This window comes from Poecilia reticulata, chromosome 10 (genome assembly GCF_904066995.2).
Source record: "Poecilia reticulata chromosome 10, P_reticulata-male-v2, whole genome shotgun sequence".
Lineage (NCBI taxonomy): Eukaryota > Metazoa > Chordata > Actinopteri > Cyprinodontiformes > Poeciliidae > Poecilia > Poecilia reticulata.
The window spans coordinates 10,967,500-10,993,021 of NC_088839.1; the positions used below are offsets into that span (position 1 = coordinate 10,967,500).

Below are 25,522 nucleotides of genomic sequence, written 5' to 3' on the forward strand. Positions count from 1 at the left end.
CATTAATTTGATCATTTAAAATTGTCTTTTCAGCTGTTGAACTGTTCTCGGCATTTCACAAAGCATTTCTTTTTTGCCTTTACCTAAAGACTGATGAATAAATAAATGACTAAACTTCATTTTGCATTTCAAAGGCTCACATTTCCAAATATGTGTGTCAATGTCCACACCGTTTTTAAACACAATGTTTGGTTATTCACGCTCAATTTGCTTTTATGCAAACAGCTAAATAAAAAAAGCCTGCACAAAATCCAATTCATCAGCTAAACCACAGTTGCATATAGGGCATATAGAGCTATGCATAAGTACTTAAACAATGGAGGAAGTGAGATGTGATTCAAGCCTATATTTCTGCTCCCTGACCGTAAAAAAATCACTTTATGCTGCTAGACAATTTTGCAAAGTTTCTGCAAGCATGGGTAATTGTACTTTTTATTAACTACAATGCAAACAAACGATATTTTAATAAATTTCCACCTTTCACTCACCCCTTCCTTCACACCAGACTTGGTTCAATTCAACTCTCAGAATAAACAGTTACAGTATTTACTCGGTCATAGAGTTTGCAGCCTTGAGGTAGAAGAACAGTGTCTCAGTCAGCTATGTCAGTGTTATAACAGTGTTGTATCATTTCAAAAATCTGAAAAAAATAAAAATAAAATAAAATATGGCAGCTTGGATCAGTGACCAGTTTTCAGCAAAGCAGTCTGCAGCAGCAACATGAAAAAAGTCCTCACCTCTCCAAACCCAATCTAGATGTAAACTCCAGATCTACAGCACAGAAGGAGAGTGCTGAATGCGGCTGGCCCCTCAAAAGCCATGTCTAACATAACCTATATCAATAGTTCTCCATTAGGTTTAATGAGCTGTGAAATAAGTGCTTCATGAAAATGTGGTTTAAGCTGGCTAATTTATTTTAAATGGACTGAATTTTACAAAGTGCTTTCCCAGCCCTACTGACCACTCACAGCGCTTTGCATTATAGACCCACTTTTATCTGTTTACAAACCCAGATGCATTCAGACTCAGAATTCATACACGGTCGCCATGCTAACGCATCAGTCATCTTTAATCTGAAATTATTTTCATGGACTCTACTCGTGTTTTTTTTTTTTTAATCTATACTTATTGATTTCCAGTTATTGTATTGATTTGTGATGCTGGTTCTACTTTTTAATTTCTGACGCATACTTCAAGCACATTGTGTATCGACCGACACGAAATGTGTCTGATGCATAAAATATACTTGATCTAAAATTAATTAGATCCTATTGCAGTGCCAACTGCATTTTGTATTCTATATTTTGTCATATTAAAGGTCATTTTCATAGTAACAATTTTAATGTATTGACTCAGTAAAACAGGATTTTGAGCTCATTTGTTCACCTTTACACGCTGTGTGAAAATAAGCTTGTTCTTGTTGCATAAACTTCAAATATTGGAGTTTTATCTTACACCTCAAGCTTGCTTTAGCAAAAAACAATTTCATAATCTTGTTTTATAGCACTGGATCTTAAGCTAATATTTTTCAAAGCTATTAGTTCATATTTTCATGTAATTACTGATTCAAGATTAAGTCTTGAGCTCAAGCTTGCCATCAGATCTTCACTGATATCACAAGTGTTTGTTATAACATTTTCAGTATAGTTATCTCTAGTCAATGCCGTCTCTTAAGTATCTCAATCGTTTCCTTTTAGGGGAACTATAACACATTTGCTGTTTTACATGAGTCCCTGGAAGCTTGACTCTTAAATAACAGTGCTATGAATGAACTGAGGAGTAATTCTAAGCTACACTAGTGTAAAATTGATTTTTAAAAGTTAAGGAGAACACATTTTGGCTTAGCCTCCCAGATGGGGAAAGTACTTCACACAATAGGGTCATAACATTTAGCGCTTTTTAAATTCATTTGTTTTATTTTTGGATCAGACCTAGAATAAACACACATGCTTTCAAATAAAAAGATTGGATGTTACTGGAATTTTGAAAAAAAGGAAATGGTTGATGGGCTCTTCCTGGTTAGGGTAAAGTTATTGTGAGACAAAAACCAGCTGGAGCAAATTGCATGTGGAAAACAAAGCACGCCATTTAATATCTAATGTTTTATATAGATGTCGACGTGGATGGATGGATGGATGCAACGGGTGGACATATTTTTTGAGATTCAGCTCCGAAATTAAGCTGAGAGACAAACAAATATGCGAAAGCAGAGAATTTCTTCTTGCCAGGCATATTTGGTGTGAGCCAGACGTATCGAACAAGCAACTTTTACGTCTTTTGAAATGCATCAAACCTCCATAAAAAACCTTCTGGAGGGGGCCACCCATTTTGAAATGCGCTTTCTTTGGAAGCACTCTGAGTTCAGCCACAACCATCAAGCAGAGGCTTTAAAACGTAACCCTCCACATGATGGTTGCCAGCACTGTGGGTGGAACAGGGACGAGGTTGGATGCTCTTTGCTGCTGCAAGTTTGCTTTGCTCCTTAAAGAAAGAGGTTTGCTCCAACCCCACAACCAGAGCTGCTTGCTGTATACAACTACCCATAAAAATAGCAGCTCATATTAGAGTCAGTCTGATCCGTTTTATTGTCCCATAAATATGATTTACCATGTGTCTACTTAAGAATATCTGCTGTCAAAAGCTTTCTCCTCCACAGGAGCAGTCCTATCTTAAAGAGAGTGAGATTGTGTCTTCCAGATTCGCAGCAGAATCGGCTTTGCAGGTTTGAACTACATCAAAGACCTAGTTTAATCTAAATTGCTCTTTTTTGGCAGTGCAGGTAGTTACAATCTGGAGATCATAAATCTACTGATTAGATGTTAGCACACAGACCGCTGCGGTCATTAGGACTGCGCCGATTAGGCATCCACAGGGGGTCTGCTTGATTGGGTATTTATCTCCAGCCAACAGACGCAATTAAAATTCTCCTCTCCACGTCGGCCCGGGCCGGGACCCTGAAATAGTCCCGACACCTCCGGTCACTCCTCCGCTTCCCTTTCTGTCTTTTCCGTTTCAAGACAGCTTCCAAACCTTTGAGGCCCTGAACAAGGTCTCCGCTTTATCTCCCTATTCGCACCAATGCAGGGCTGCACCTCAAAGCAGCCTTCTTTCCTCAAACATCCTCAACTCTCTCTCTCTGTGTGTGTGTGTGTGTGTGTGTGTGTGTGTGTGTGTGTGTGTGTGTGTGTGTGTGTGTGTGTGTGTGTGTGTGTGTGTGTGTGCGTGTGTGTGTGTGTGTGTGACACTTAATGGACATGCTTTGTATAGCTCATAAAAGGAATCCTGCCCTCTGTTCTCGTTGTGGCAAAGCTCTCAGCAACATGCCGGTTTCCAAAGCTAAGGCAGACAACCTGAGACAATTCACTAAAGGGTTTGGCAAGTTGCACAGAGGAAAGCACTCACCTATTCACCTTCTCATTTGTGCTACAAAGGCCGGGTGCTCACACAGCCTCTTTCTGTGCCCCAGATCTTAGCCTTGGTGACGGGAGGAAACACTTCGAGAGTAAATAATGTGTTTGCTCAAGTTGTGCCAAGTCGCAGGGTGAAGAAGTGGCCACAAGAGAGAGAGAGAGAGAAAAAAGTTTATAGCCCAACTGAAGTTGCTTAATGAGGCCAAAATATGTGCAGACTTTTTGACCTTTGGAGCTTGTTTTCCGTTTGGTTAAAGGGGTTAGCATGTTAATGAGGCTGAACTAAACCTGGAAAATTTTACTTCCTATGAATTTTCTAAATATCCAAAGGAAAATATAGAGCTACTTGATATAAAAAAAAACCCCACGAAATTGTGAATGTTTTTACTGAATATGTTGCTGCCATGGTGATGTTCACATTTTCCTCCCTCTTTTCTTTTTCTTTTTCTTTACTATTCTCAATCTTCTCAATCAATTCGGTATCTTTGTATATATATATATATATATATATATATATATATATATATATATATATATATATATATATATATATATAAATTTATTTTTATTTTTTTAAAAGAAGGGCACATTGGAAAAAAATCTGGCAGGCATCCAAAGAAGCTACCATGGCTACACAACAACAGAAACAGACTGGTTTCTATAGAGGAATTTGAAGTGAGATGAAGCTAGCAACATAAACAAAAAAACAAAAATATGGATGACAGACAGGTTCTCCCATGTATTTGGCTGCTATGAATGCTAGAGACAGATGGCTGCCCAGTAGAGTTCCCTCATACGAGCAAACCACACTTGCTGTTGAGGCCTTCAGCTTTTAACCTTCATAAGACTGATAAGGGAGTCAGCTGAGGGGAAAACAAGTGAGAATGAGATCGTAGACGTACAGAGATTACCCCACCGTGGAGCCGCAGCTCTTTCAAAACGGCAACGATAACGTTTCAGCTTGATGCGCACAAGCGATTCCGAGAGGGACTGTATTTGTTTGTCTAACACAGCGGGGGGGCTGTCACATTGTAATTGCCTCTGTTATTCAGAAATCACTCTCTTCCTCTGAGCCGGGCTCGTTCTCACCTAAGCGCTTCCGGCTCAACTCTGCGTACGCACACGGACACATTTCCAGGCAATTTGTGGGACTTTCAGCATGTAAAAGCCCTTAAGGATGGTGATGCTCGGGAGCCACAAGCAGAGAAATAATCCCTGTCATCTCAGCTGAAGCCATGGGAGTCGCCAGGGAAAAGAGCTGCTTCCAGTCGCGCTCCCTTTTCCCCTCTGCCGGAATCTCTCCCTAGCAACCACACTTTGGCGTGGTGATTGGACCAGTGTACCAGCGGTTGCTATAGCTACAGGAAGCTCCCCTTCCCAGTAACCCCCCATGTTTTCTTCTCTCCTGTGCCTCTCTCTCTCTGTCTGTTTCTCTTTCTTTATTTTTGCTTTTTTTCTACTCTAGTTTTGTTACTCCTATGTTTTTTTTGTTGTTGTTTTTTTTCACAAGAGCACAATCATAGCAGGTTAATGTTAGTAACATACAGACCGAAAGGCGAAAGCAAAAGTATCCAAATAGACATGAAAAAGTCTGCAGAGAAAGAGTAAATTTTTTTCCCACCCTTGTGAGAATACCTGAGAGAAATGGAGCATTATCCAACCTGTATGTAAATTTCCAATTCTCTACACAGCACTACTGTTTCGTAAAATGAATCTATTTTGATTTTTACCTGCAACAACAAACGGCTAAAGGGAGCAGCTTCCTAGTTTATGTGCTAATTTGTTTTCTTCCGTACCTCTGCCTCCTTTTATTTTCTCCGTTTGTGTTTTTCGGCGAGGAGACCACAGCGGAAACGTACACCTATTTTACTCTTTGCCGTGAGATTTATGTGTGACCGAGCTTTGTGCTCACGGCCAAAAAGCAGAACCCGCTGTGTTTGCTGGAATCCAAAAGTGCCAATTATGCTTTGAAGGCTGGGTAAAATGTGGTCACTATGTCATTGGAGCACTATGCACGAGTCAGCCAACACACTTGTAATACAACACCACACTATCCATACTCCGGAGCCTGCTGCTACACTCAGTAGAGTTATGGGATCTACATTATCCACATCTACACCCCCCACCGCCTTCCCTTTGTCTGGAGCTGAGGCATCAGTCTGTGAGTTGGCTTCTGTCCTACCAGACTTACTTTCCTGAGCTGATTGCCTTGCCGACCGCCTTCCTGTACTATAATAAGCTGCAGCATAATGAGTTTGAATGAGAGGTTAAATGCACATGATTGGTGAGATGCTTCTGCAATGACTAATGCATGACAGAGGAATTATGATAATGTGGCTGACAGACAGTATAGCTTCATAGAGGCAGGATAAAGTGATCAATGGCATGGTTGTTTGTGCATTTACATATTGAGAATGTGGGTTGAAATCCTTAGAGAGTTTTTGTCAGTTTAATAATACCATTTTTTTTTCAGGAAGGCACAGTGGAAATTGTTTTCTGGAAACAATGAGAGTGTAAATGTGTAAAGAATGGGACATAATATTTTATCACATCTGGTTTTAAATGATGGTTTAAAATGCCAACTCCAACAATTTTGTCTTTATTTTAAAATAATAGTAAAACCCTGTTTTTTTTTAGTGACTGCTCTCTCTCTCTCTCTCTCACACACACACGCGCACACACACACACACACACACACACACTCTCTCACACACACACGCGCACACACACACACAGTGTGACGTCCCCTCTCCTTTGAACAGAAATATTTAATAAGCACTGCGGCAGAATATCTAGAAAAATAATAATGTGAGTACTGTTTTTCTATCTCATATTCTATGTAGTTCTTAAAGAAAAATCACAATTGAATATAATTGGTAACAGCAGGTTAGTGCTGTACCAAAACCACAGATGAACAATTAACCACGTAATTTTGACACATTTAAACAGCAAAGTTATAAAAAAAATAGGGAGAAAAAAATTTAGCAAAACAGCAACAGGGAAACGAGAAAAAAATAAATAAATAAAGCACCACATGGAAAGTACCAATTAAAAGTAAGCGAGACAGAGTTTGCTAAGTTCAAAGAAACATGCAACATCTTTGCATGTGACCGGGTTTTCCACGCTTCACAATGAAAGCTATAGAAAAGTGCTGTCTGAGCAGAAGCCCTGCCAGAAGGCAAATTATGGGAAAGGATGTGGCACATTCTGGCTGATGAGCAGCAGCCGATCACTGCCTCTGGAACATGAGCAGGGAGCTCTCTGCCCATGTGTAGACTCAAAATATCCAGACATAGTTTTCAGTGGGAGTACAGCTACTATAAATATGAAAAACAGAATATCGGATCCAGTTTAGTATTGCAGTACACCGGTGACCTAATGTCTGAGCAACAAAAACAACGACCCCCCCACCCCACAGCCACACTCTTCTTCCTCTTTCCTGCTCACTTTTGGCGTACCCACTTTTTTTTTCTGGGACACAAAATAAAGCTCTCCGATTGGTTGGTAGCACCTTAGAGATGCTGAGAATATCCACCAACCACGACCAGGTGTCCCTTCACATGGTTACCACAGCAACCTCTCACAACCGCAGAGAGCGTGTCCACATGTACGTGAACATGGACACTTACATACAAGAGTTCAAATGTGTGCGTTGGCACTGGGAGCTTTGTGTGTGTGTGTGTGCGTGTGCGTGTGCGTGTGTGTGTGTGTGTAAGAGTCGTGAAATAGACAACAAGCTTCGAGTGAATAGCCCTTTGTGAGTTCATGAACCACAGAACATGTGAGGGCCAGACAATGCTGTTACTGTATCTTTGACAAAAATACACATTCTTACTCTCATGCTTTAAAAGGCTGACGGGGAAACGCTGCACTGTGAAATGTCCCCCATTGACATTTATTTACAAAAACATGAGTGCTAAGAGACGCTAAGAGACGCTAAGAGATGATGACGAAATGGGAAATTCCAGGCATTGATAATTTATTTTTTCTACCCACAAATGTCAGTGAAGCTGTTTAGTTTGCTTATTTCCACCATAGGAAAGACTATCTAGTCGTATCCTGCCAATTTGTTTCACATTACAGCCTGTTTGAAATACAATACGTACTTTGATTCATGTGTGCTGCTACTTACAAAATCTATAAAGGGCATTTCTCTTCAGCTGCATGGCTGATTAATTGCAAATGCATTTATAGCTACAGTGCTTTAGCTTTTCATATAAGCCTTTAACAAGGCTGATTATAATTTGAGCAAATTCAAATTCTCACTGGCAGCATAATGCCTGCAGATTTGAAGACAGCATTCAAAATTTACATTTCTTTCCAACTTGTCAGTCGTGGGTGATTAATAAATTGCTTATATGGAGAGTGGAGGAAGTATCACACCACTGTGATTCTTCCTCTACTCTCTACCATTTCCTACTGATTCTTATCTAGTAAATATTTCCAAAGACATTAAAGTTACATCTAAATAATTTTTCTAAACTCTAAATATAGATGCAAAGTGGCGACTAAATCAGCTTCGCATTACAACGGACAGGAGTGGTGTTATTGTAACAGGATGTTTGGTTATGTCACTACTGTATCCACTCCAGATCACCTGCACCTGCTTATACAGCAGCACTGAAAAGCCAGTTACATCAGTGGCATTAAGCCAGCATGCACAAGCAAAGGCAAATCCTCTCTCGGTTGCCAGGACGATAACAAGCTACCTTACCAGGATCCCATGTGTGCTGCAAGATCCCTCTGATACGTTTCAGTCCCTACTGAGGGCTAATAGCAGCACTCAGCATGTGCACCAGGAAATGGAGGGCTTACCATTTGATGTGGATAAGAAAAAACATGTCATCTCTGACCATAAAAAGAAAATGTCATTCTAACAAAAGGTATGGTAATACTTATGGCCAAATATGTCATAAGCAAGGGCAAGCTATGGCATATTTTCTTACCATAAACACTACAGATTTTTTTTTTTTTTTCTGCTTTCACAATCACTGTGTGGTGTCGTCTTTAAGGAATCCAATTTCTTACCGGTGCAGGTGAAGCACTTGACATGAAAGTGAGTGTCTTGGACGCGGACCACTTCCCCTTTGCATACTTCTCGACACCGCTGACACCGGATTGGCTCAGAGCCCCGCTCGCTGCGTGTTGAGACTTGCCGATGAGCTGTGGAGCATAAAAACATCCTAAATGTACCATCTGAAGGATCAAATGTAGACTGATACACTGTATTGACAGATTTTTGTGATCGTAATTCAACACGTTACGCATGTCAGAAACGCGTGCGACGCTTCAAGGTGAGCACTTTTGCTGAGTTCACACCAAATGCGTTTTGATCGTCATTGAAAATGGACTGGTAAATGGACTGAACTTATATAGTGCTTTTTCCAGTTATTTTGACCACTCAAAGCTACACTAGAGCCACATTCACCCATTCGCACTCACAAACGCTCACACATTTATACACCAATACGCAAATTGGTAGGCAGTTTCGGGGTTAAGTGCCTTGCCTAAACCCCAATAAAGGCACATCGACATGAGATCCAAATAGACTTTGAATGTAAACCAGAAGCACCTTACGCTCAAAACGTGTCAGAACTACATGAGTTTACATGAAAGCACATTAGTGTGTTTTGGAATGGCAGGGGAGTCTGGTTCTACATTGTATTCTAAGGTCCCAGGTTTTGTTTTTCTCAAAACATTTCAAACTCAGTTATCCTTCCCCCTCCATGTCTCAATCAGGTGCTGCTTTTTTTAATATGTTGGCCTAACATGTGGAGTTCCAATAAAACAAATAAAACTCAGTGGTTTTAATAGGTCAAACTACGAAAAGGTTAAAATAGTTTGAAAATGTTAGGAGCAGTACCACCATGGCTGTGTCCCGACTATGGCGCTGCATGGAGCTTCCACAATAAGCTCCGTCTGCAGGCCTGTCAACACCAGCTCCAAAACTGTGAGGTCTGACAACTATACGCTGGGCTACTTCCAGGCTCTCTCTCCCCCTGCTTCTATTTTTCACACACTCATGCTTCACCACCACTTGACTGACCGCATCGATTTCCTCACCTCGTTCTGCTTCGGCTTACATGTGTGACTCCTTCGAGCCCTCATAGCTATTTCACATAGAGCCACACACACACGCACACGCCAACACACACACGCACACACACACACACACACACACACAAACAAAAAGATTTCCACTAAGCACAAGACCTTGTGCTTAGTGGAAAAAGTGGTTTGATAATACAAATATCAAACCACTTTAATATTAGTATCAACAAATGTTCACAATGATGTTCAGCATTTCTTGGTTGTTAGATTAGGTCGGCCCGGGGATCTGAGCTATTAACATATTTCATGGCATCTGAAAAGATTACAATATTGACAATGTGTCAAAACACCTGCCTCTTCTTTATCGTTCTTCTATATTGAGATTAATGAAAAGGAGGGATGCCGGAGTAGCAGGCTGGGATGGCCATCTAGGCGAAGGACTTTTTCCGCTAGAGGGGGGCGAGGATGTGGGCTGACACAACAGAGTAGCTGATTGCTTGTCGAGACTTAATGCCGAAGGGCTTGCACCACTTAAAAAAGTCACAGCTGATGCACTACTTGCATTTGTTGAGTTGTATAGAAGTATTTGTGGTTAAATTTGCTTTCTACCCAGACTGCCAATATCTATGGTTTTGATAAAGGCTGTTTCTCTCAGTGTTGTTCGACACTATACCAACAACAATCGCAAAACAAACCACATCTCCCACAGTTGAGTCTTTGTAAGTATACACACACACAATTTCCTGTAATTTTGATGATGGTTTACAGATAATAAAAACACATAATTCAATGTCTCAAAAAATGTTGAATATTACATGAGGTTTTGTGAAAATATATTTTAAATAAAAATGTCAGCATGCAAAATGCATGTTGATTTGTACTTTTTTGGGGTCTCGTTTTGCATGAATTACTGTGTCGGTGCAGCAATGCTGATGTGTAATGGAAGCTCTTGATCAGTGACATGCGGTCAAGGGAGGCATCATGGAAAAATAATATATAATAATAAAATCATTTATAAAGATATTTTCACCCTGTGGTTTGTACTATAAAGTACATATTTTTCATTTAATTTAACCAAATCTGATGGTTTTTTTCTTCAAAATCGCTGAATTTTCGCATTTTCCCATTCAAATGCTCAGAAGCGAAGCCGGTGAGGCAGCAGCGAGCTGAGCCTCACCTGGGATTGCGCAACCTCTCGCTAACTGCGCTGGCTGCTATTCCATTAGAGCATGCTCCTCCTGCCTGTACGTCGCCAATAAAATGGCTAAAAAAACTTTTAATGTATGAACTGATTTTCCACAATTTAGCTTATGTATTTAATGTGTTTTTATTGTCACCAACTGTGTGTGTAACGTGTTTCGTGTGCTAAGGAGCGATCAGAACGGCAGAGAACAGATTCGAGATGAGGCAGGCAGTTCTCGTGCCTCATCGCTGGGGGCGCTCATGAACCCAGATATTGTGACTCCACACCTGCAGAATAAGAGACAGTAACAGCGATCTAGCCATACAGTAGCTGCGCTGATAGAGAGAGCGAGAAAGACGTCGTTTTGAGTTGTACTTTAACGGTTTCTCCCTTTGCTGATAAGTGCCAAATTAATAATATCTACATGTCTAAATTTGATTGAGATCACGGAATTATTTGGCGCAGCTAAGCATCCCAGGTGAAAAAAAAGTATACTTTAGTATACTAAATTTTAACATACTTTAGTATACATTGGTATACTTTTATCGATGTACTTAAACTGTACTATTTTGGAACAACAAATTTTGTGCTTAGTATACTTTAGTAGTATTTAAATTGTATTAAATTACAACTAATAGTATATTTTAGTATACTATACGTACTTTTATGGAACAACTTCAAGTGTACTTAAAGTATACTTTTTAAATATCATATTTCAGAGCTTTATTATTATATTTTGATATAATTTGATAAAATATAATAATTCTCAAAATTATATTAAAAATATATATTTAATATACCTCAAATATATTTTAAATATACTATTAATATATTAGTAATGTATTTAAATTACACTTAATTTTTATTTTTGATTTCCTGCTATTGATAATAAACTACAATTTTAATAACTCGTGAAAGTCTTTATTCCTACGTACCTATTTTGTAAAAGACATGCATAACTACACTACAGTACTTACATTGTTTTAGGCAAAAATTACATGGGAAGATTAATTACACAAGATGTTCAAGGTAATTCAAATATTTTGTTTTATTACCGACATTTTAAAATTGTCCAATTTTACTCCCAACATTATGAACTTTACATAAATTATAAGTTTTCAGGTCAAAAGTGAACACATGAACATGAAAATTTAAGTGTGACAATAAAACATGAAAGTGAGAATCAACGACAGAACATTCCCGTTCACTGCAACTTACGGAAACCTACAAAAAAGAACAATAGAGCAATTAAACAGAGAAAGTATTTGTATTTAAAGAGAACAGGAAAATGGCAAATAAAAAAATAATACTTACAATTTTAAGACGTGGACTCGCCATGTATGTGACATCATAAGAACTGATTATGATTGGGACCAGATGCCTGGGGTGGAAAAACATTTCTGGGTTTCTTCTTTGCCTGTTTATGTTAGAAGTAGAAAAAAATAGTCAGCAATGTCATAGAGTCAGTTGATGTTGGCATTAACTATGAAGCTGTTTTAAGTGTGGACTTAGGGAGACAAACAAACTACCTTAAAATCTTTCCAACCATTATCTGAACACGCAGATCCTTGCAGGGTGGTGAGGGAGGCTGGTGGTGCCCATCTCCAGCAGCCATCAGATGAGAGGCAGGGTTCACCCTGGACAGGTCACCAGTTCATCACAAGGCCCTGAAAGTCAACAACAAATAAAAAAAATGAAAGAGAAATGTTTAACAAGGAGAAAAATTTATTCCAGTTATCTTTAAATTAAATCATGTTTATTAAGCACTTGGAGTTGGTAACACACCAGTTTTTGTTGTTGAAAATGTAGCTAGCTCCTCATTGAAAAAACAAACTTACATCATGAAGACAATGTGAAGGTTCATCCTCAGAGCTGGTTGGTGATCTGGTGGAGTTAGAGCCTCTTCTGAGACGGAAAGTCTTTAGGTTTTTTAACACCCGATTTCTCTGGCTTCCTCTTTCATCTTCATTTGCTTAGTTAGACTGCAAACATATGTTGAAGATAAAATCATTGATGAACGAGTTAGAACAACCACCTCACAATATAAAAGTCTCTTTGTCTTATGGAGCTTAATTAAAACCAGGTTAGCTTATGAATTAAAGTATAAGTCACAACAAACAACCTCCATGCAGTTATAACATGAAGCTGAATGATTGCTATTGTAATAATCATACAAGTCACAATAAAATTGATAAAATAATTATTTATGAAACCAATGTAAGTTATATATCTTTACTGCACTGTTTATAATTAAATGACGATAATTAATAAGCAAACTTACCAGCAGCTAGCAACACTTAGCAGCCTTCGTCCCCCCCGGGCTCCTTTCGTCCCGTTGTGTTGTCGTCTAACTCGGACTAGAACGTCACCAGCTTGAATTTACCGAAATTAGTAACTATTGTCAAGGCCCTCTCTACTTTTAAGGCGATATTATGCGAGTAAAAATGGCGAATTTGAACAGCGTCTGTTATCTTCCCTGCTTTCAAGTTTTTCTTCTCTTTGCGGCGTTTTTTAAATAAATGAAAGTGTGCAATACCGCCACCATCTGGTCTGGAGTGTGAACTGGAGCTAATGCCGTTGATTATAAGGTTTTACATCACACATCTGAAAATTGATTAGATACTTTCTTAAAAATTACATTATGATTATAATTTTTTTTATTGTATGCAATTTTAATAAATAGTAAAAGATTATTAAGTCACTTAAAAATTCATACATATTCATTCATATTTTGTTCACTTAAAGTACTTTTATTTAATATATTAAAAGTGTATTTTGGTACAATTATGTTTAAGTGCGTTTAAAGTACTAATTTCGAAATTGGTACAAGTGTATTTTTAGTATACTTCAGATATACTTACAGGTAGTACACTTAATAATTTGCATACTTAAAGTATACTTTCACGAATTTAAGTATGTTTGAAGTATACTAAAGTATACTTTTTTTTCACCTGGGATCACATGTTAAAGAATAGTCTTTTTGCCCTCCAACATTGTACGTATGCGCAAAATTTCCTTATGTTAACAATAACATGCAGGGGTCTAGATTTGTAAATTCGATTATAATTAACCTTACCGCACGTCACTGCTCTTGATAGTGGCCTTCAGGTGACTTGCATTGTTGCAAACCTAACAATGTCTCTCGACTTCCTTTTGGACATATCCTGGTAAGCTTGACTGTTTAGTTCAAATTTCTCACATAAAAAGGCAGGCTATCACATTTGGTGTCTTTATACTGCATTTAATAATCTCAACTCTGTACTTGACACGAAAGTTGTTGGATCCAACGTTTTTTTTTCTGTGTGGAAGGATGTAAGCACCGTGGGGTTTTTGGTGTATAGGCTTTTAGCAGGTGACGATTAGAAAGAGAACTGACTTGAAACAGATTAAAATACACATAAAAACAGATGTTTTTATACAAGCATTTATGTTGTTTTATAGAACCAGTAAGTCTGAAAAAACAGATGCAATAAATATTTTCACAGACTATGCATAAAGGCATAAATCGACACAATAGCCGTGGTTGTTTATTTTCCCAACCAAGGACAAGAGTGTGACTGCGAGAAATAAGTAACAACAATTGCAACCCATACCACATCTCCCACAGCTGACTCTCTGTAAGTTTCATTGTTTCCCTCTCAATGCCGCCGGGACCTCTGGAAAAAACAAACTTGCCTGATAAGTGCCAAGCCGCCCTTTCCAGTGAAAGTTTCAAGGAAGTGTCTTTTTTGTTTTTGTTTTGTGAAACCAAATGCCCAACCGTGATTCCATCAGGTGTGAATGTGGGATAATGTGGGCTAATGGAAGTGGCCTGACATCAAACCCTGGAAAAACACGATGGCAATTTATTTACCCTGCTGACCTTCTGAAACGTGGCCAAAACAAACCCGTAGCACGCAGGAACATCCTATGCTTCCCACACCAGTCAAGTTCAGATAGAAGATGAAATATGATTACTCCATTTGACGTGATTTTATATTAACATAGAACAATATAACAAAAATGAATGACATGAGCTGTTCTTTTATTGAAAAATAAATTGACAATGACTTTGCTGTTTCCACAATCATTTAACATATCAAACCTCACTGTCCAACATATCATGCATTCAAATACTTATTGCACAAAAAGTAAGAGTCAAATATGGCAGCAACTTAATGCATTTAAGAATCTACATATGGTGAACAAAAGCTGCAAAATTTCAAATCAAGCTGGGTGACTTTGAATGTGGCTTGGTTGTTGGTGGCACGCGGATTGGTTTGAGCCTTTTAGGAGCTTTGAATATGCATGGACCTTCACACACAACCACTTCACAGGTTGACAGAGAATGGTCCAAAAACAGAGAAAAATATCTAGGCAGTGACATTTGTGTGGACAAAAATGCCTTACTGATGTCAGAGTTCAGAGGAGAAAGTGTGGACCTGGTTTGAGATGATGAAAAGGCCAACTATACCGAGTAGAAGAAACTCCTCTCACAACCGAAATATGCAAAATTCAAACTCTGAACTCACAACACTTAGAAGCAAAATGGCTACGGCAGCAGAACATCAAAATACGCGGCTTCTGTCAATTCCCTAAAAATAGGAAGTTGAGGCTACACTTAACTGGACACTTCGCCAAAACTGGACAATAAGCAATGGAAAAAGTTGCCTGGTTTGATGAGTCTTGATTTCAGCCGCGACATTCAGATGGTAAAGTTACATTACGGCCTGAACCGTGTTAAAACGTGCCTCCATCTGGCTTTGTTCTAAAGATTCTGACTAGTCGTGTGAAGGACTTCTGGGCACACTTTCAGGCCCTTAAAACAAATGAGCATTGTTTAAATTTCAAAGCCTACTGAATTATTTTTGAATATATTAACAAGGTGTACCTAATGAAGCGACTGTTCTTGATGGGTTTTTTTTTTTAATTTATTTAAATACATAGGTGTAGGCTATAATTACACACTACACAAATGCTAAATCTACTCAGAGCATAACCTGATCTTGATTGGTTGAGCTATCAATTCAGGTAGGGAGTTCCCTTTCAAGTTTATTTTTCATTTACAGGAGAGTTCAAAGTGCTTTTCATGGTAACCCAATAACCAATTATGAAACAAGCAGCAAACGTTACATTTTGTAAGCAGTCAGCGACTGTATGGATACGTCACTTGTAACTTGCACCGTTTTACTCCAGTAAATGTAATGGAGGTCTACGACGAAGTGGTTCAGTTTGTGTTTACCACTTGTCCTTCATTCTTATTCCTGATTTATTTAATCTTTCTAACCCATAGATGTCACTGATTGCATCACTGGGTTCTACTAAATGGAGGGTTTCCTTTTTTTCCTTGTATTGTTTGTTTATCTTTAAGGTAAGCCTTCGTTTTGCCCTGTATTACATGTTTTATTTTGCAAACCATTTAGTTATGTAGATGAGTTTGTTAATAACCTTATTCCTGTTTCTCCATTTAGATTTTTGCTGCTTGGTTTGACCCGTTGCCTAATGAAGTGAAGGCACGTTGCCACTTTGCTTTAAGTCCAGAAAGATTTCAGATGCTCGGGATGGATGTCAAAGCCAAAAAAAATAAATAAATAATAAAAATTTTGCAGTGCACAGTAAGAAATGGGGAAATGCAGCTCAGTGTCCATTTAAACGGACTTCAAAACAGAGGAACGTTAAACCAGAAATTTTTTTTTTGCAGTTTTCAATCAGTCATGCTTACTCCCAACCAGGAAGCTATCATGTGATTATAAAGTCCAGTATAAGTTATTATATAAAGAAGCTCAATAAGATGCTTTCTGACTTACCATGTGTTCAAAAGAAGCCAAGAACAAAGACTCCAAGTACACAAACAGCTTAGGAGCTGAGGCGTTGCATAACTAACCATGACAGTGTGTCCATTTTCATTCACTGAGACAAAGCTCTCTCATGTCAAAGCCAATTAAAGACTTCTATAAAAAAATAAATAAATCCCTCCATCCTCTTCTATGTCAACCAGTTGAGTCACACTTCTAATGAAAACCAGCTCGACTGCAGGTGTAATCCACTGACTCCACATCGGCAGAGGGTGTCCCAGGAGATTACAGCCTTCAGGATCCACGGGATAACTGCGCTGAGCACAGAGAGGCCGGCTGCATCCCTGGGGACTGAGAGGTTGCTGCGATTTCTTCCTCTGACCCGACAGCCTGGACCAAAACATGCTGGGAGTTCGGTCACAATGTGGATGCCCAATGTGGATGCCCACCACGTCTAACTCATGGTGGTGATGAGTTAGATGTGAGTTACAACAGAGTGGAAAAATACGTTGTTATACTTTTAAAGGAGAGGTATTATGCATTTTCCACGCTCATAGTGCAATTTTATAGCACGCTCACGTAAACTATGTCACCTGCAGTTGGTGTAAAAATGCTGCATATATCAAATAAGAAATTTGACTTTGCAATTTGATGCTTTGAAATTGTCCTCTGTCTCTTTTTTAAGAAGCTCCTCCTCTTTCCGACACGAAGCACTTCATCACAATGCTGCCTCATAATGCAGTTTCCTGTTTTTACGAGATTTGGACTGAGAAGTACTTTTCACGATAAGCTCAGCAGTTTCACCAGGTGTTTGCTAGGTGCTGCTGATGCTAGTCTAGAGGAGCTGAGAGGGAAAGGTGCAGAGGAGGGGTGGGTTGCTGACGACCGCAGCTCCAAAGACGAGCTTCGTATCAGCAAGAGTTTCTGCAGCCCGGAATGTCTGCAACAGGAGATACAAGAAACTCTCAAGCATGAATGAAAGAATCAAAGCAACTCTCCAGGTACGTTTTGGATAAGAGAATTCTTTTGATGCAATGCTCAAAAAAAGTAAATGTGACATAATATGTTTAAATATGAACATGCAGTCTTCATGAGCAAGACTCTGCTTGTGCTGTGTGCCTAAATCATATCTTCTCAATTATACCAGTTAACAGACATGCAACATCTTGCATGTCTGTGCATACAGCAGTGCTGCAATATGCAGTTATTATTACTATTGCTCTTATTGAACTTAACACTGTATTGAAATGACAGCCTGCCAGCTGTGAGTAGCATGACTGCAAGCTGGTCTCTTAAGCAAACAGCCCAACTAATTCTCAATGTAATACCTGCTTTTTTTTTCTTTTCTTTTTTTTTTTTTACAGCTAAAAGGCTTTAGTGTTTTAACTGAAAGAATTAAAAGCAGTGAAACACATCACAGCTTTTATGTGTATTAGGTTTGTATATAAAAGACCTTAAAGCTCTCATTTTGTCACATAATTTCACTACATCCATAAAATTCTAGTAAAAAAAAAAAAACAACAATCAATGTCTGACTAACAGAATACTTATTTTTCTGTCAATGGAGCAATCATTTCCTCTGAAATCGTTGCCACTCTTCATAAAACATCCCAGCAGTACGCCCATCCGTCTTCCCTGTCAGTAATTTAATGTAGTCATTGATCAGGGCTCCTCTGCCTCCCTCTCCAGCCCTTCTCTCTCCTTATCTGTCTTCATCTCCATCAGAACCTTGTGTTGAGGCAGCCATCAGAGCGACGCTGGTGTCCAGTGGTAACACAAACATGCCAATACTCCACAGAGCAAAGGAATAAGGGTCGGACTGCTGCCCACGGTCTCAATGACTCCCTGGTCAAGGTCAGAGGAAGCAGGACACAGCCATGGTCGAACATTGAACTGAATCTAGTGCCCCATCAAATCCGTTCCATTACTTTAAGAACAAACTGATTATGCTGAACCCTTTTGTTTATGTCTGACATTTTCCTCTTCTTGGTGACTTTCACTCGTGCGCAAAAGTCAAACCCCTTACGACAGTAGCTGTTAATAATCCACAAAACCATCCGCCGGATTTTGCATCGGTTGCGCGCAACTGTAAATGAATATTCAGCGTTTGCCTCCCAGCATCTGCGGCTTGCATCTGTGCAGTCGGAGCTCCCGCCTTTGTTCTCTGTGTTATTGAACCAAGGCACCTGGAATCGTGTGGTGATGAATGGTATTTGGCTCCGGTTTGGACTGTGCGCCAGATGAGGAAGCGGCTCAGCAATCATAAATGCTATAGCTCTCGCTTCCGTCTACCCCGGTTTCCAGATGATTCCCCACCGCTCAGAAACAATCCATCATTTAATATCGCAGGTCTTATGTAGGTTTACATTTGTACACCCCGTCTTGTCAGCGCGCTATTTACGTACGTCCTTGAATGACAAATATGCTACTCAGATGTGCTTGGCCCACATTGTATGTTCCACACTTACAGCAATGTTTGTACAGTAGCATCTGCTTGAGGTTGGAACGATCTCCTTGTGCATGTGTGAGTTCTCTCTGGGTACTTGGTCCAGAAACATGTGTGTTGGTGTCATTTGTCTCTCTAAATTGCCCTTGGTGTGTGCATGCAGAGTTGCCTGTCCTAAACGCTTTGTTTGATAATTACAAATGTTTTGTAGCGCTGACTCATTGGTTTTTATTGATATGAAACCATGAAAACACACAAGTGTTTTTGAAATTATAACACCTAAAACTTAATCATGAACTTATCAAGTTGTGAAGAGCCATAAGTGTTTTATAAGTGACAGTACCGGCATCTCGCCACCCTCTCCCGCAACTTTAAGAAGACTCATTTGTCATTTGGCATGAGAAAAAAGTGAAATTTTGCACTGCGGAAACATTCGGGTAAGTTCTGCTTGAGTCACAGAGTGCTGCACATGAGAATTTTCCAGATGTGCAACACTGTTGCGCCCTTTAAAAAGTTAGTTTTGAAGATTTTTAATATCGAATGGCGGCAAGGTTTAGTTTGTGGATGACTAGATACTTAAGTCAGACTGAGCACCACACAAAGGACACCCAGCCTTACAATATCTATTGTTTTTATAGCTGATGAGTAAATATACATGGTATTTACTAATGAATGAATTTCCTCAAAATTAAACACGACCGATCCTTCAAATGGTTAGTTGGGAAGTTTTAGTTATTATGCAACAGATTCCTCTAAGACAAAAAACCAAATGCCTGTGAAGCATTTTTTTTGCCCTGACTAATGTAAGCTGCAACTGAAGCGACTCACCTCACCAAACCAGAAAAGAACATGATCCAATGTTTCCTTTGGCTGTTCTGGTTGTGCAGCTTCTGTTCTACTGTCAGGCTCCGGCAGCTACTGGATGCGTCTCCACACCTGCCCTAACCTATGCCGTAACTTCCCTGTGGCCTGATGTGCACACCACAAGAAATCCGACTAAATTTAGCTCTTATACAGGCTACAAGAAAAGCGATTGGTTCATTACTGCCTTGCTCAAATATTGCACCTGTACAGAAAGAAAATGAGACATGTAACAGCATATAATTCAGTATGATTTGTTCATAATGCTGGCACATCAGCCTGGTCTACTCTGCCCTGTGGCGATTTCACATATTAGACGCACTGCCAGGGCCACGAAAGACAAAACTGCATGCAACGCCTTCTAAAGCCTTATTTTATTTTATTTTTTTTGTACTGCACTTAATTCAAATGTACCTAACTATAGAGAAACTGTAATTAGAAACATCAACACATGTTAGTTTTTATAACTTCTGAGTCTGTCTACCTGCTGCAGATGTGCCTGGTACGGAAATGATCAAACCAAAATGTTCCAGTCATCTTGAAATAACGTGCATGTATTATTACAGTTACAATTATTTTTTGCCATGACTATATAATAATATAGTTATATTAAAATATTACATTTTATGTAATCTAATACTAATTTCCTTTTGTCATTTGAGGTTTTGCTTTTTCCATTCTGTTTTCAAGATTCTCGTGAATTTTTTTTTAAAGGCATCAATCCAGGTGAATATCAGTTTCTTCTTCTAAGGGCTGAGAATTCATGTATTGTTTTGACAGATTACATTTTTTCCTGCAACATACGCAGGATTTTGAGAAGAAAACATAAGGAACGTCAAAGTGAACCCATAAAAGCTTAGTTTTGTAAGAGGTATCCTGTAAGCTGGTGCATTTAGTTTATTTATGCCCTCCACAGTTCGAACAGATAACCGTGAACCGTGATCTTTTTTATTTTGATGCATCTTTTTTTTTGCATATATATATATTAAACCAATCGTTTGTGATGGCAAAGTGGCGGTGACGCAGAGCATGGGAATATGCAGAAGTCTCAACGTAACACACTAAAAATCTCAATTGCTTCTAGATATGTTCTGTCTAACATTGGAAAAAATGTTGCTCTGGACATCAAACTGAGGGAGGGAGAGAAGTGTCAGAGCTGCCTGTGATGAATGGCCCTGCAAAAAAAGCCCCTGGCTCCCTGAACTCAATGATCTGTATATTGATCTGCTTGTGCTTTATCACTCCCTAGTGCAGAAACAGAGTGTGCCAAAAAGAAAGATCTTAATCTGTTGCACAGATTAATACTTTTTTTTCCACACCGAACCACGTGAAGTTCTTGCAGAGTGACGTAAATACGCCCCGAATTCAGCAAACGAGGTTGTGGAGGATGTGCGGGTTGCTCCGAGTGCGTCGATGGCCATCGGCTGATCGCACCCGGTGGACCAGAAAGCAGTGCACCCAGCGCACCCCAACAGGCCCTGTCATGTCCAAACCTTAGAAGCAGTGGAGGCAGACAGCAACATATGTTTGACTGACACCAAAGGGAGAACAGTGAAAAAAAGGAAAAGTTCTTTCTGCAGGTCAGAAGCTTTAAGTCGGGGAAACAGACACATGTTCCACCAACTCTCTGCCAGCTGTGACAATGCATGCTGGGCAATCTTGTGTGCAAAACACAAGGACTCGTGTGACAGCTCCCCACATGTTGGCCGGAGGTGCTCCTCCTCCTTCTCTATTTGTCACGCGAGGATGAGAGAGAGAGAGAGAGAGAGAGAGAGAGAAAAAACACTCAGAGCTCTTAACAAAAGAATTATTCTCATTTTCTCAAGAGAGTCAGAAGAAGCAACACCCTTCCTGGGAATCAAGGCAACATTCCCTGCAAGTCAGGCAAGGCTCAGCTGAGTTCAGAGTGCCAGATAAATAATGTAGTGCCACAGAATGACAAGCTAGATTATGAATGATGCAGTGAGAGACCAGCGGCTGGACAGGAAGCTCCTGACACCATCAGTTCTCTGAGCACCTGGGGCACATTCGCCTCTCCCAGCCCGCACAATGAAACGCTCGCCCGCGTCGACTCACGGCAAATTGTGTACAGACCAAAAATGGAAGCGTGCAGAAAACGTGTGCACACGCTCACCACAAGCTATACAGGGAAAGCCCTGATTCAGCAGACAGAGGATCAGGGTTAGAGTCAGCTGATCCAAGGTCAGCTCGGCATCAGAGCTGTCCCTGGGGCCATTCTAGGGTAAGGATGTCAGTGGCCCCCTGAGGTTGTAAGGGTTATTTGTCACATGCTGCAGTACACATAGATATACAGGGAGGTTGGGTCAGCGAACCCCCCGTCCCCTGCCCCTCCACAAGTTACAAGGTGTGCTGATCCTGCAGGGACAGTGTGAAAGAGCTGAACGTGGTCTCCCAGAAGGAGGTGAAAGAGAGGTGACAGACACTGAGAGCGTCCAAGCTGCTGCTGTGTGAGTGAAGAAGTGGAGAAATGCTTCTGGGTGAACTCTGACCCCTGGATTTATTTAAAGTCCCATGTTTAACCTTTTCCGAGTTAGATGCATAATCATACCTTTCTTTTTTCTTCTGTGCAAATGTTTGCAAAAGAAACTATTTTATATAGTCTGTAAGTAATAGAAATTCTACATTTTGTGATGGGAAAAAAAACATGCTAATTATCTATATCATCCACTAAATACAAAATAACATACATGGTTCCTATAAGATATTTTGTTTGTTTTTGTTTTTTTTAATCATTGTTTACATCGTCCTTGCACTCCAAGCGGAGAGACAAGGCGCGCGAGAATGGACTTACCACTGGAACTCATGATGCCCAATGCGTCCTTATCCAAAACAAAGCTGCTTCGGCCAAAAATAATCCCATAAAGCACGAGGAGATATTCACATAGTGCAGTTAATAAAACAATATCCTGCAATCGCGGGTTGTGATCCTCCTCCTCACTCTCGGCACCGCTCCTTCCTTCCTTCCAGTCAGTTGCATGTGAAGGTGTAGACACTGGCAGAAAGAGGGACGCGCAAATATAAACAAAGAATTCTTAGCGAGGATTATTCCCGTAATCAGCTGTAGGATCCAAATAAAGCTCCCGCTCCTGCTGTGCCAAGGTCTCCTGTGTGTGTGTGTTTTTTTTTAAATAATAATAATTATTTCCCCTCCAGTCAGACAGATTCTACAGACCAGAAAACGTCGCTGCTCACTTGGATTCCACCTTCACATTTTTACTCTCGCCCGATACAGCACCCTCCCTCCTCCTCCTCCTCCAGCTCCGCCGCGCTCCTCCGGCGTGTCCCCGTGCGTGCGCCTCTCAAGCGCTGTCAATACTGGGTCCGGATACTGTGTGCGCACTGACCTTTCAAAATAAGGGCGCAGTCGCTTAAGATTGGGTGTAATTGACAGACAGGCAAACAAAGAGGGAGAGAGAGAGTCAACTAGACAAATATCTATCTATCTATCTATCTATCTATCTATCTATCTATCTATCTATCTATCTATCTATCTATCTATCTATCTATCTATCTATCTATCTATCTATCTATCTATCTATCTATCTACATTTGGAGATTTTTGTTTTGGTCCTGTACAATTTAAATTGAGAGGTTGTGTGCTTTTAGAACAATCGTTTATAAGACACAAATAGGTCCACATGAGGAAAAAAAAAATTAAATCAAATAATTATAACAATAATAAAAAAAAATAAAAGTGCAAAACTTTCCGGGGCCTGATTAGAATTGTCTCGAACATCCAGCTTTGTGGAACTTTTATTCTTCGTTCACAATTCAGTGACAAAAAAAAAGAAAAGAAAGTGATTTTATTGTAAAAAGAACAGCACTCTTCCGGGTTTTACTCCTGCTCTGACGTTTGATTTACTATTCTCACTTTCATCCTCGCTCATGTAGCGACGTCACTCTTTGCTTTTAAAAAGGAAAACGAAAACATTGTCCTAAAAGTCACGATAAGAAGTATTGGATTATCAATCGTCTGACTTAGACTGATGATGGCAGAGTTATTATCAGTGTCAGCTGAAATGTCACGTCTCATCAGTTTATTCAGTGTAATACAAATCGCATTTCAAAGATCAAAATTACGACAATGATGTGAGGAAAATAATAATTTGATAGAGGAAGACTTACTTATTATTATTTTTAAATCTTCATGTTTCCATTGTGTTCGGCAGAGTTTCCTGTTAAAACTGCTATTACACCGCCCTCTTCTGGAAAACAGACGTAAGCAAATTGGTTAATTGGATTGTTTACGGATGAAGTCCTGCTAAAGAAAGATTAGATGGGCTGAAACCGCCCTCTGAAGTTACGGCACACATCGCAACAATATACAGTAAGTCTGACTTAAAGCTGTTTATTTATTTAATTATTTATTTTTTTTAATATATATTCAATTTTAAATCTAAAATGGTGCCACTCAGTTTTCGTAAAATACTTTACTTAATGCCAGAAGCACTTTTGAAGGATAAGAATGAGCATTTTACTGACATTGGAAAGCTAAAGCAAAACTCTGGAGACAATGTGCTCTTGAAATTTTTCTATTCCTTTTCCAGTCTATGGCGTTTGGTGCCTAAAAGCAGAAATGTTATGCACTTGTAGCTTTGCCTTCTGTTTACTTAAATGGGTTCATGGGTATTGATGCGTAAAGATCTCCATCTAACAGTGCAACACCCATCCGCTGTTGGTACCTCAGCTTTCAAACTGGAAGCCGGTTTAATGCAACATCAACTCTGAGAAATTAAACAGCCCTGAGATGGATTGACGAAGGGAAATGCAGATGAATAAACATGAAGTTAACAGCTAATTCTTTTTAAAGAACAGCGCCTGTCAGAAGTATTTATTTTTATTTAAAAGTGATCTGATCTTGTCTCTTTACTACCCCAAACATGTTGGTAATAATACACTGTTTTAATCAGGATTAAATGTGACAGACAAGCACTAAGTAGTGAATAATAGAGGAGAAGAAAGATATTATGTAGCTTCAAAGTTACCATGTTGCCATAAATAAACCGTTACTCAGACATTTAACAAATCTACCCTTCATAAAAATTGCACTTGGAAAGCCACAAGGAAAAGTTTTTCTCACACCATTTAGGGGACATAGGAAGCAATCGGAATAATGTCATATCATGCAACAAAAAACGTAAATTTGTGGCCTGCGTGCAACTAATGCTAAACATCGACCTGAACACATCGTTCCTACTGACGTGTGGTGTGTAATGTGCTGCTTCAGCAGCGACAAATAGAGTTTATTGAAGGATGACTGGAATTACAGGGCAATATTTGAAGAGAACCAGTCAGAGGAAGCAAAATCAGAAGTTCACCTTCCGGAAGGATGTCAATCATGAACCTCAGTTACAATTTAATGGTTAATAACAAAGTGTTTTCCTGTTTTTAAGAGTGACCAAGTCAAAACTTAAAAACAAGTGCAACTGACAGCGTGTGGCGTAACAATTTTGCCAATGCCATCCTACCTGATCTCCCAGCCTGTGCTATGAAACCTTTGCAGATTGTTAAGAATGAGGCAGTGCCTTTGTTCTTCAATATGGCTAACAGAGCAAACGTCACCCCTCTGTCCATTGAACTTCACTGGACATCCTTAGTGGACTGCGTCAAATCAACTCAGTGATATTAGTCAACAAAGTGCTTAACATCTCCCCTCTACTTGGATGTTCTCACTCCAGTCGTCAGTGGATCGTCAGCTAGCAGTGTCTACGTCATGCTAACTGCAGTCCAGACTCTTTGTATGTGTAGAATGACCTACCAAAACACGAAACTTGTG

At 39.6% G+C, this 25,522-nt stretch overlaps 1 protein-coding gene and 1 long non-coding RNA gene across 10 annotated transcripts in view; both read right to left on the reverse strand.

Annotated features, from left to right (window-relative positions):
* Positions 1 to 23,002, reverse strand: part of ablim3 (actin binding LIM protein family, member 3) — a 55,162-nt gene extending 32,160 nt beyond the window's left edge. For 6 of the 9 annotated variants that reach the window (XM_008419573.3, XM_008419572.3, XM_008419571.3 and 3 more), the window contains exons 1-2: positions 22,538 to 23,002; positions 8,439 to 8,573 (exon numbers count right to left, since the gene is read on the reverse strand). In XM_008419573.3, the coding sequence (XP_008417795.1) occupies positions 8,439 to 8,573; positions 22,538 to 22,550 (148 nt within the window). In that variant the 5' untranslated portion in view covers positions 22,551 to 23,002. Of the gene's footprint in view, positions 1 to 3,402; positions 3,519 to 8,438; positions 8,574 to 22,537 lie in introns of those variants that run through there. The other 3 variants (XM_008419576.3, XM_008419574.3, XM_081611564.1) reach the window with 2 other exon arrangements.
* On the reverse strand, positions 11,674 to 21,497 carry LOC145553174 (uncharacterized). Its single transcript, XR_014089431.1, has 3 exons — positions 12,174 to 21,497; positions 11,959 to 12,061; positions 11,674 to 11,868 (listed from the first exon to the last, which is right to left on the reverse strand). It is a non-coding gene; the product is annotated as an uncharacterized LOC145553174 (long non-coding RNA).
* Positions 23,003 to 25,522: the final 2,520 nt, after the last annotated feature.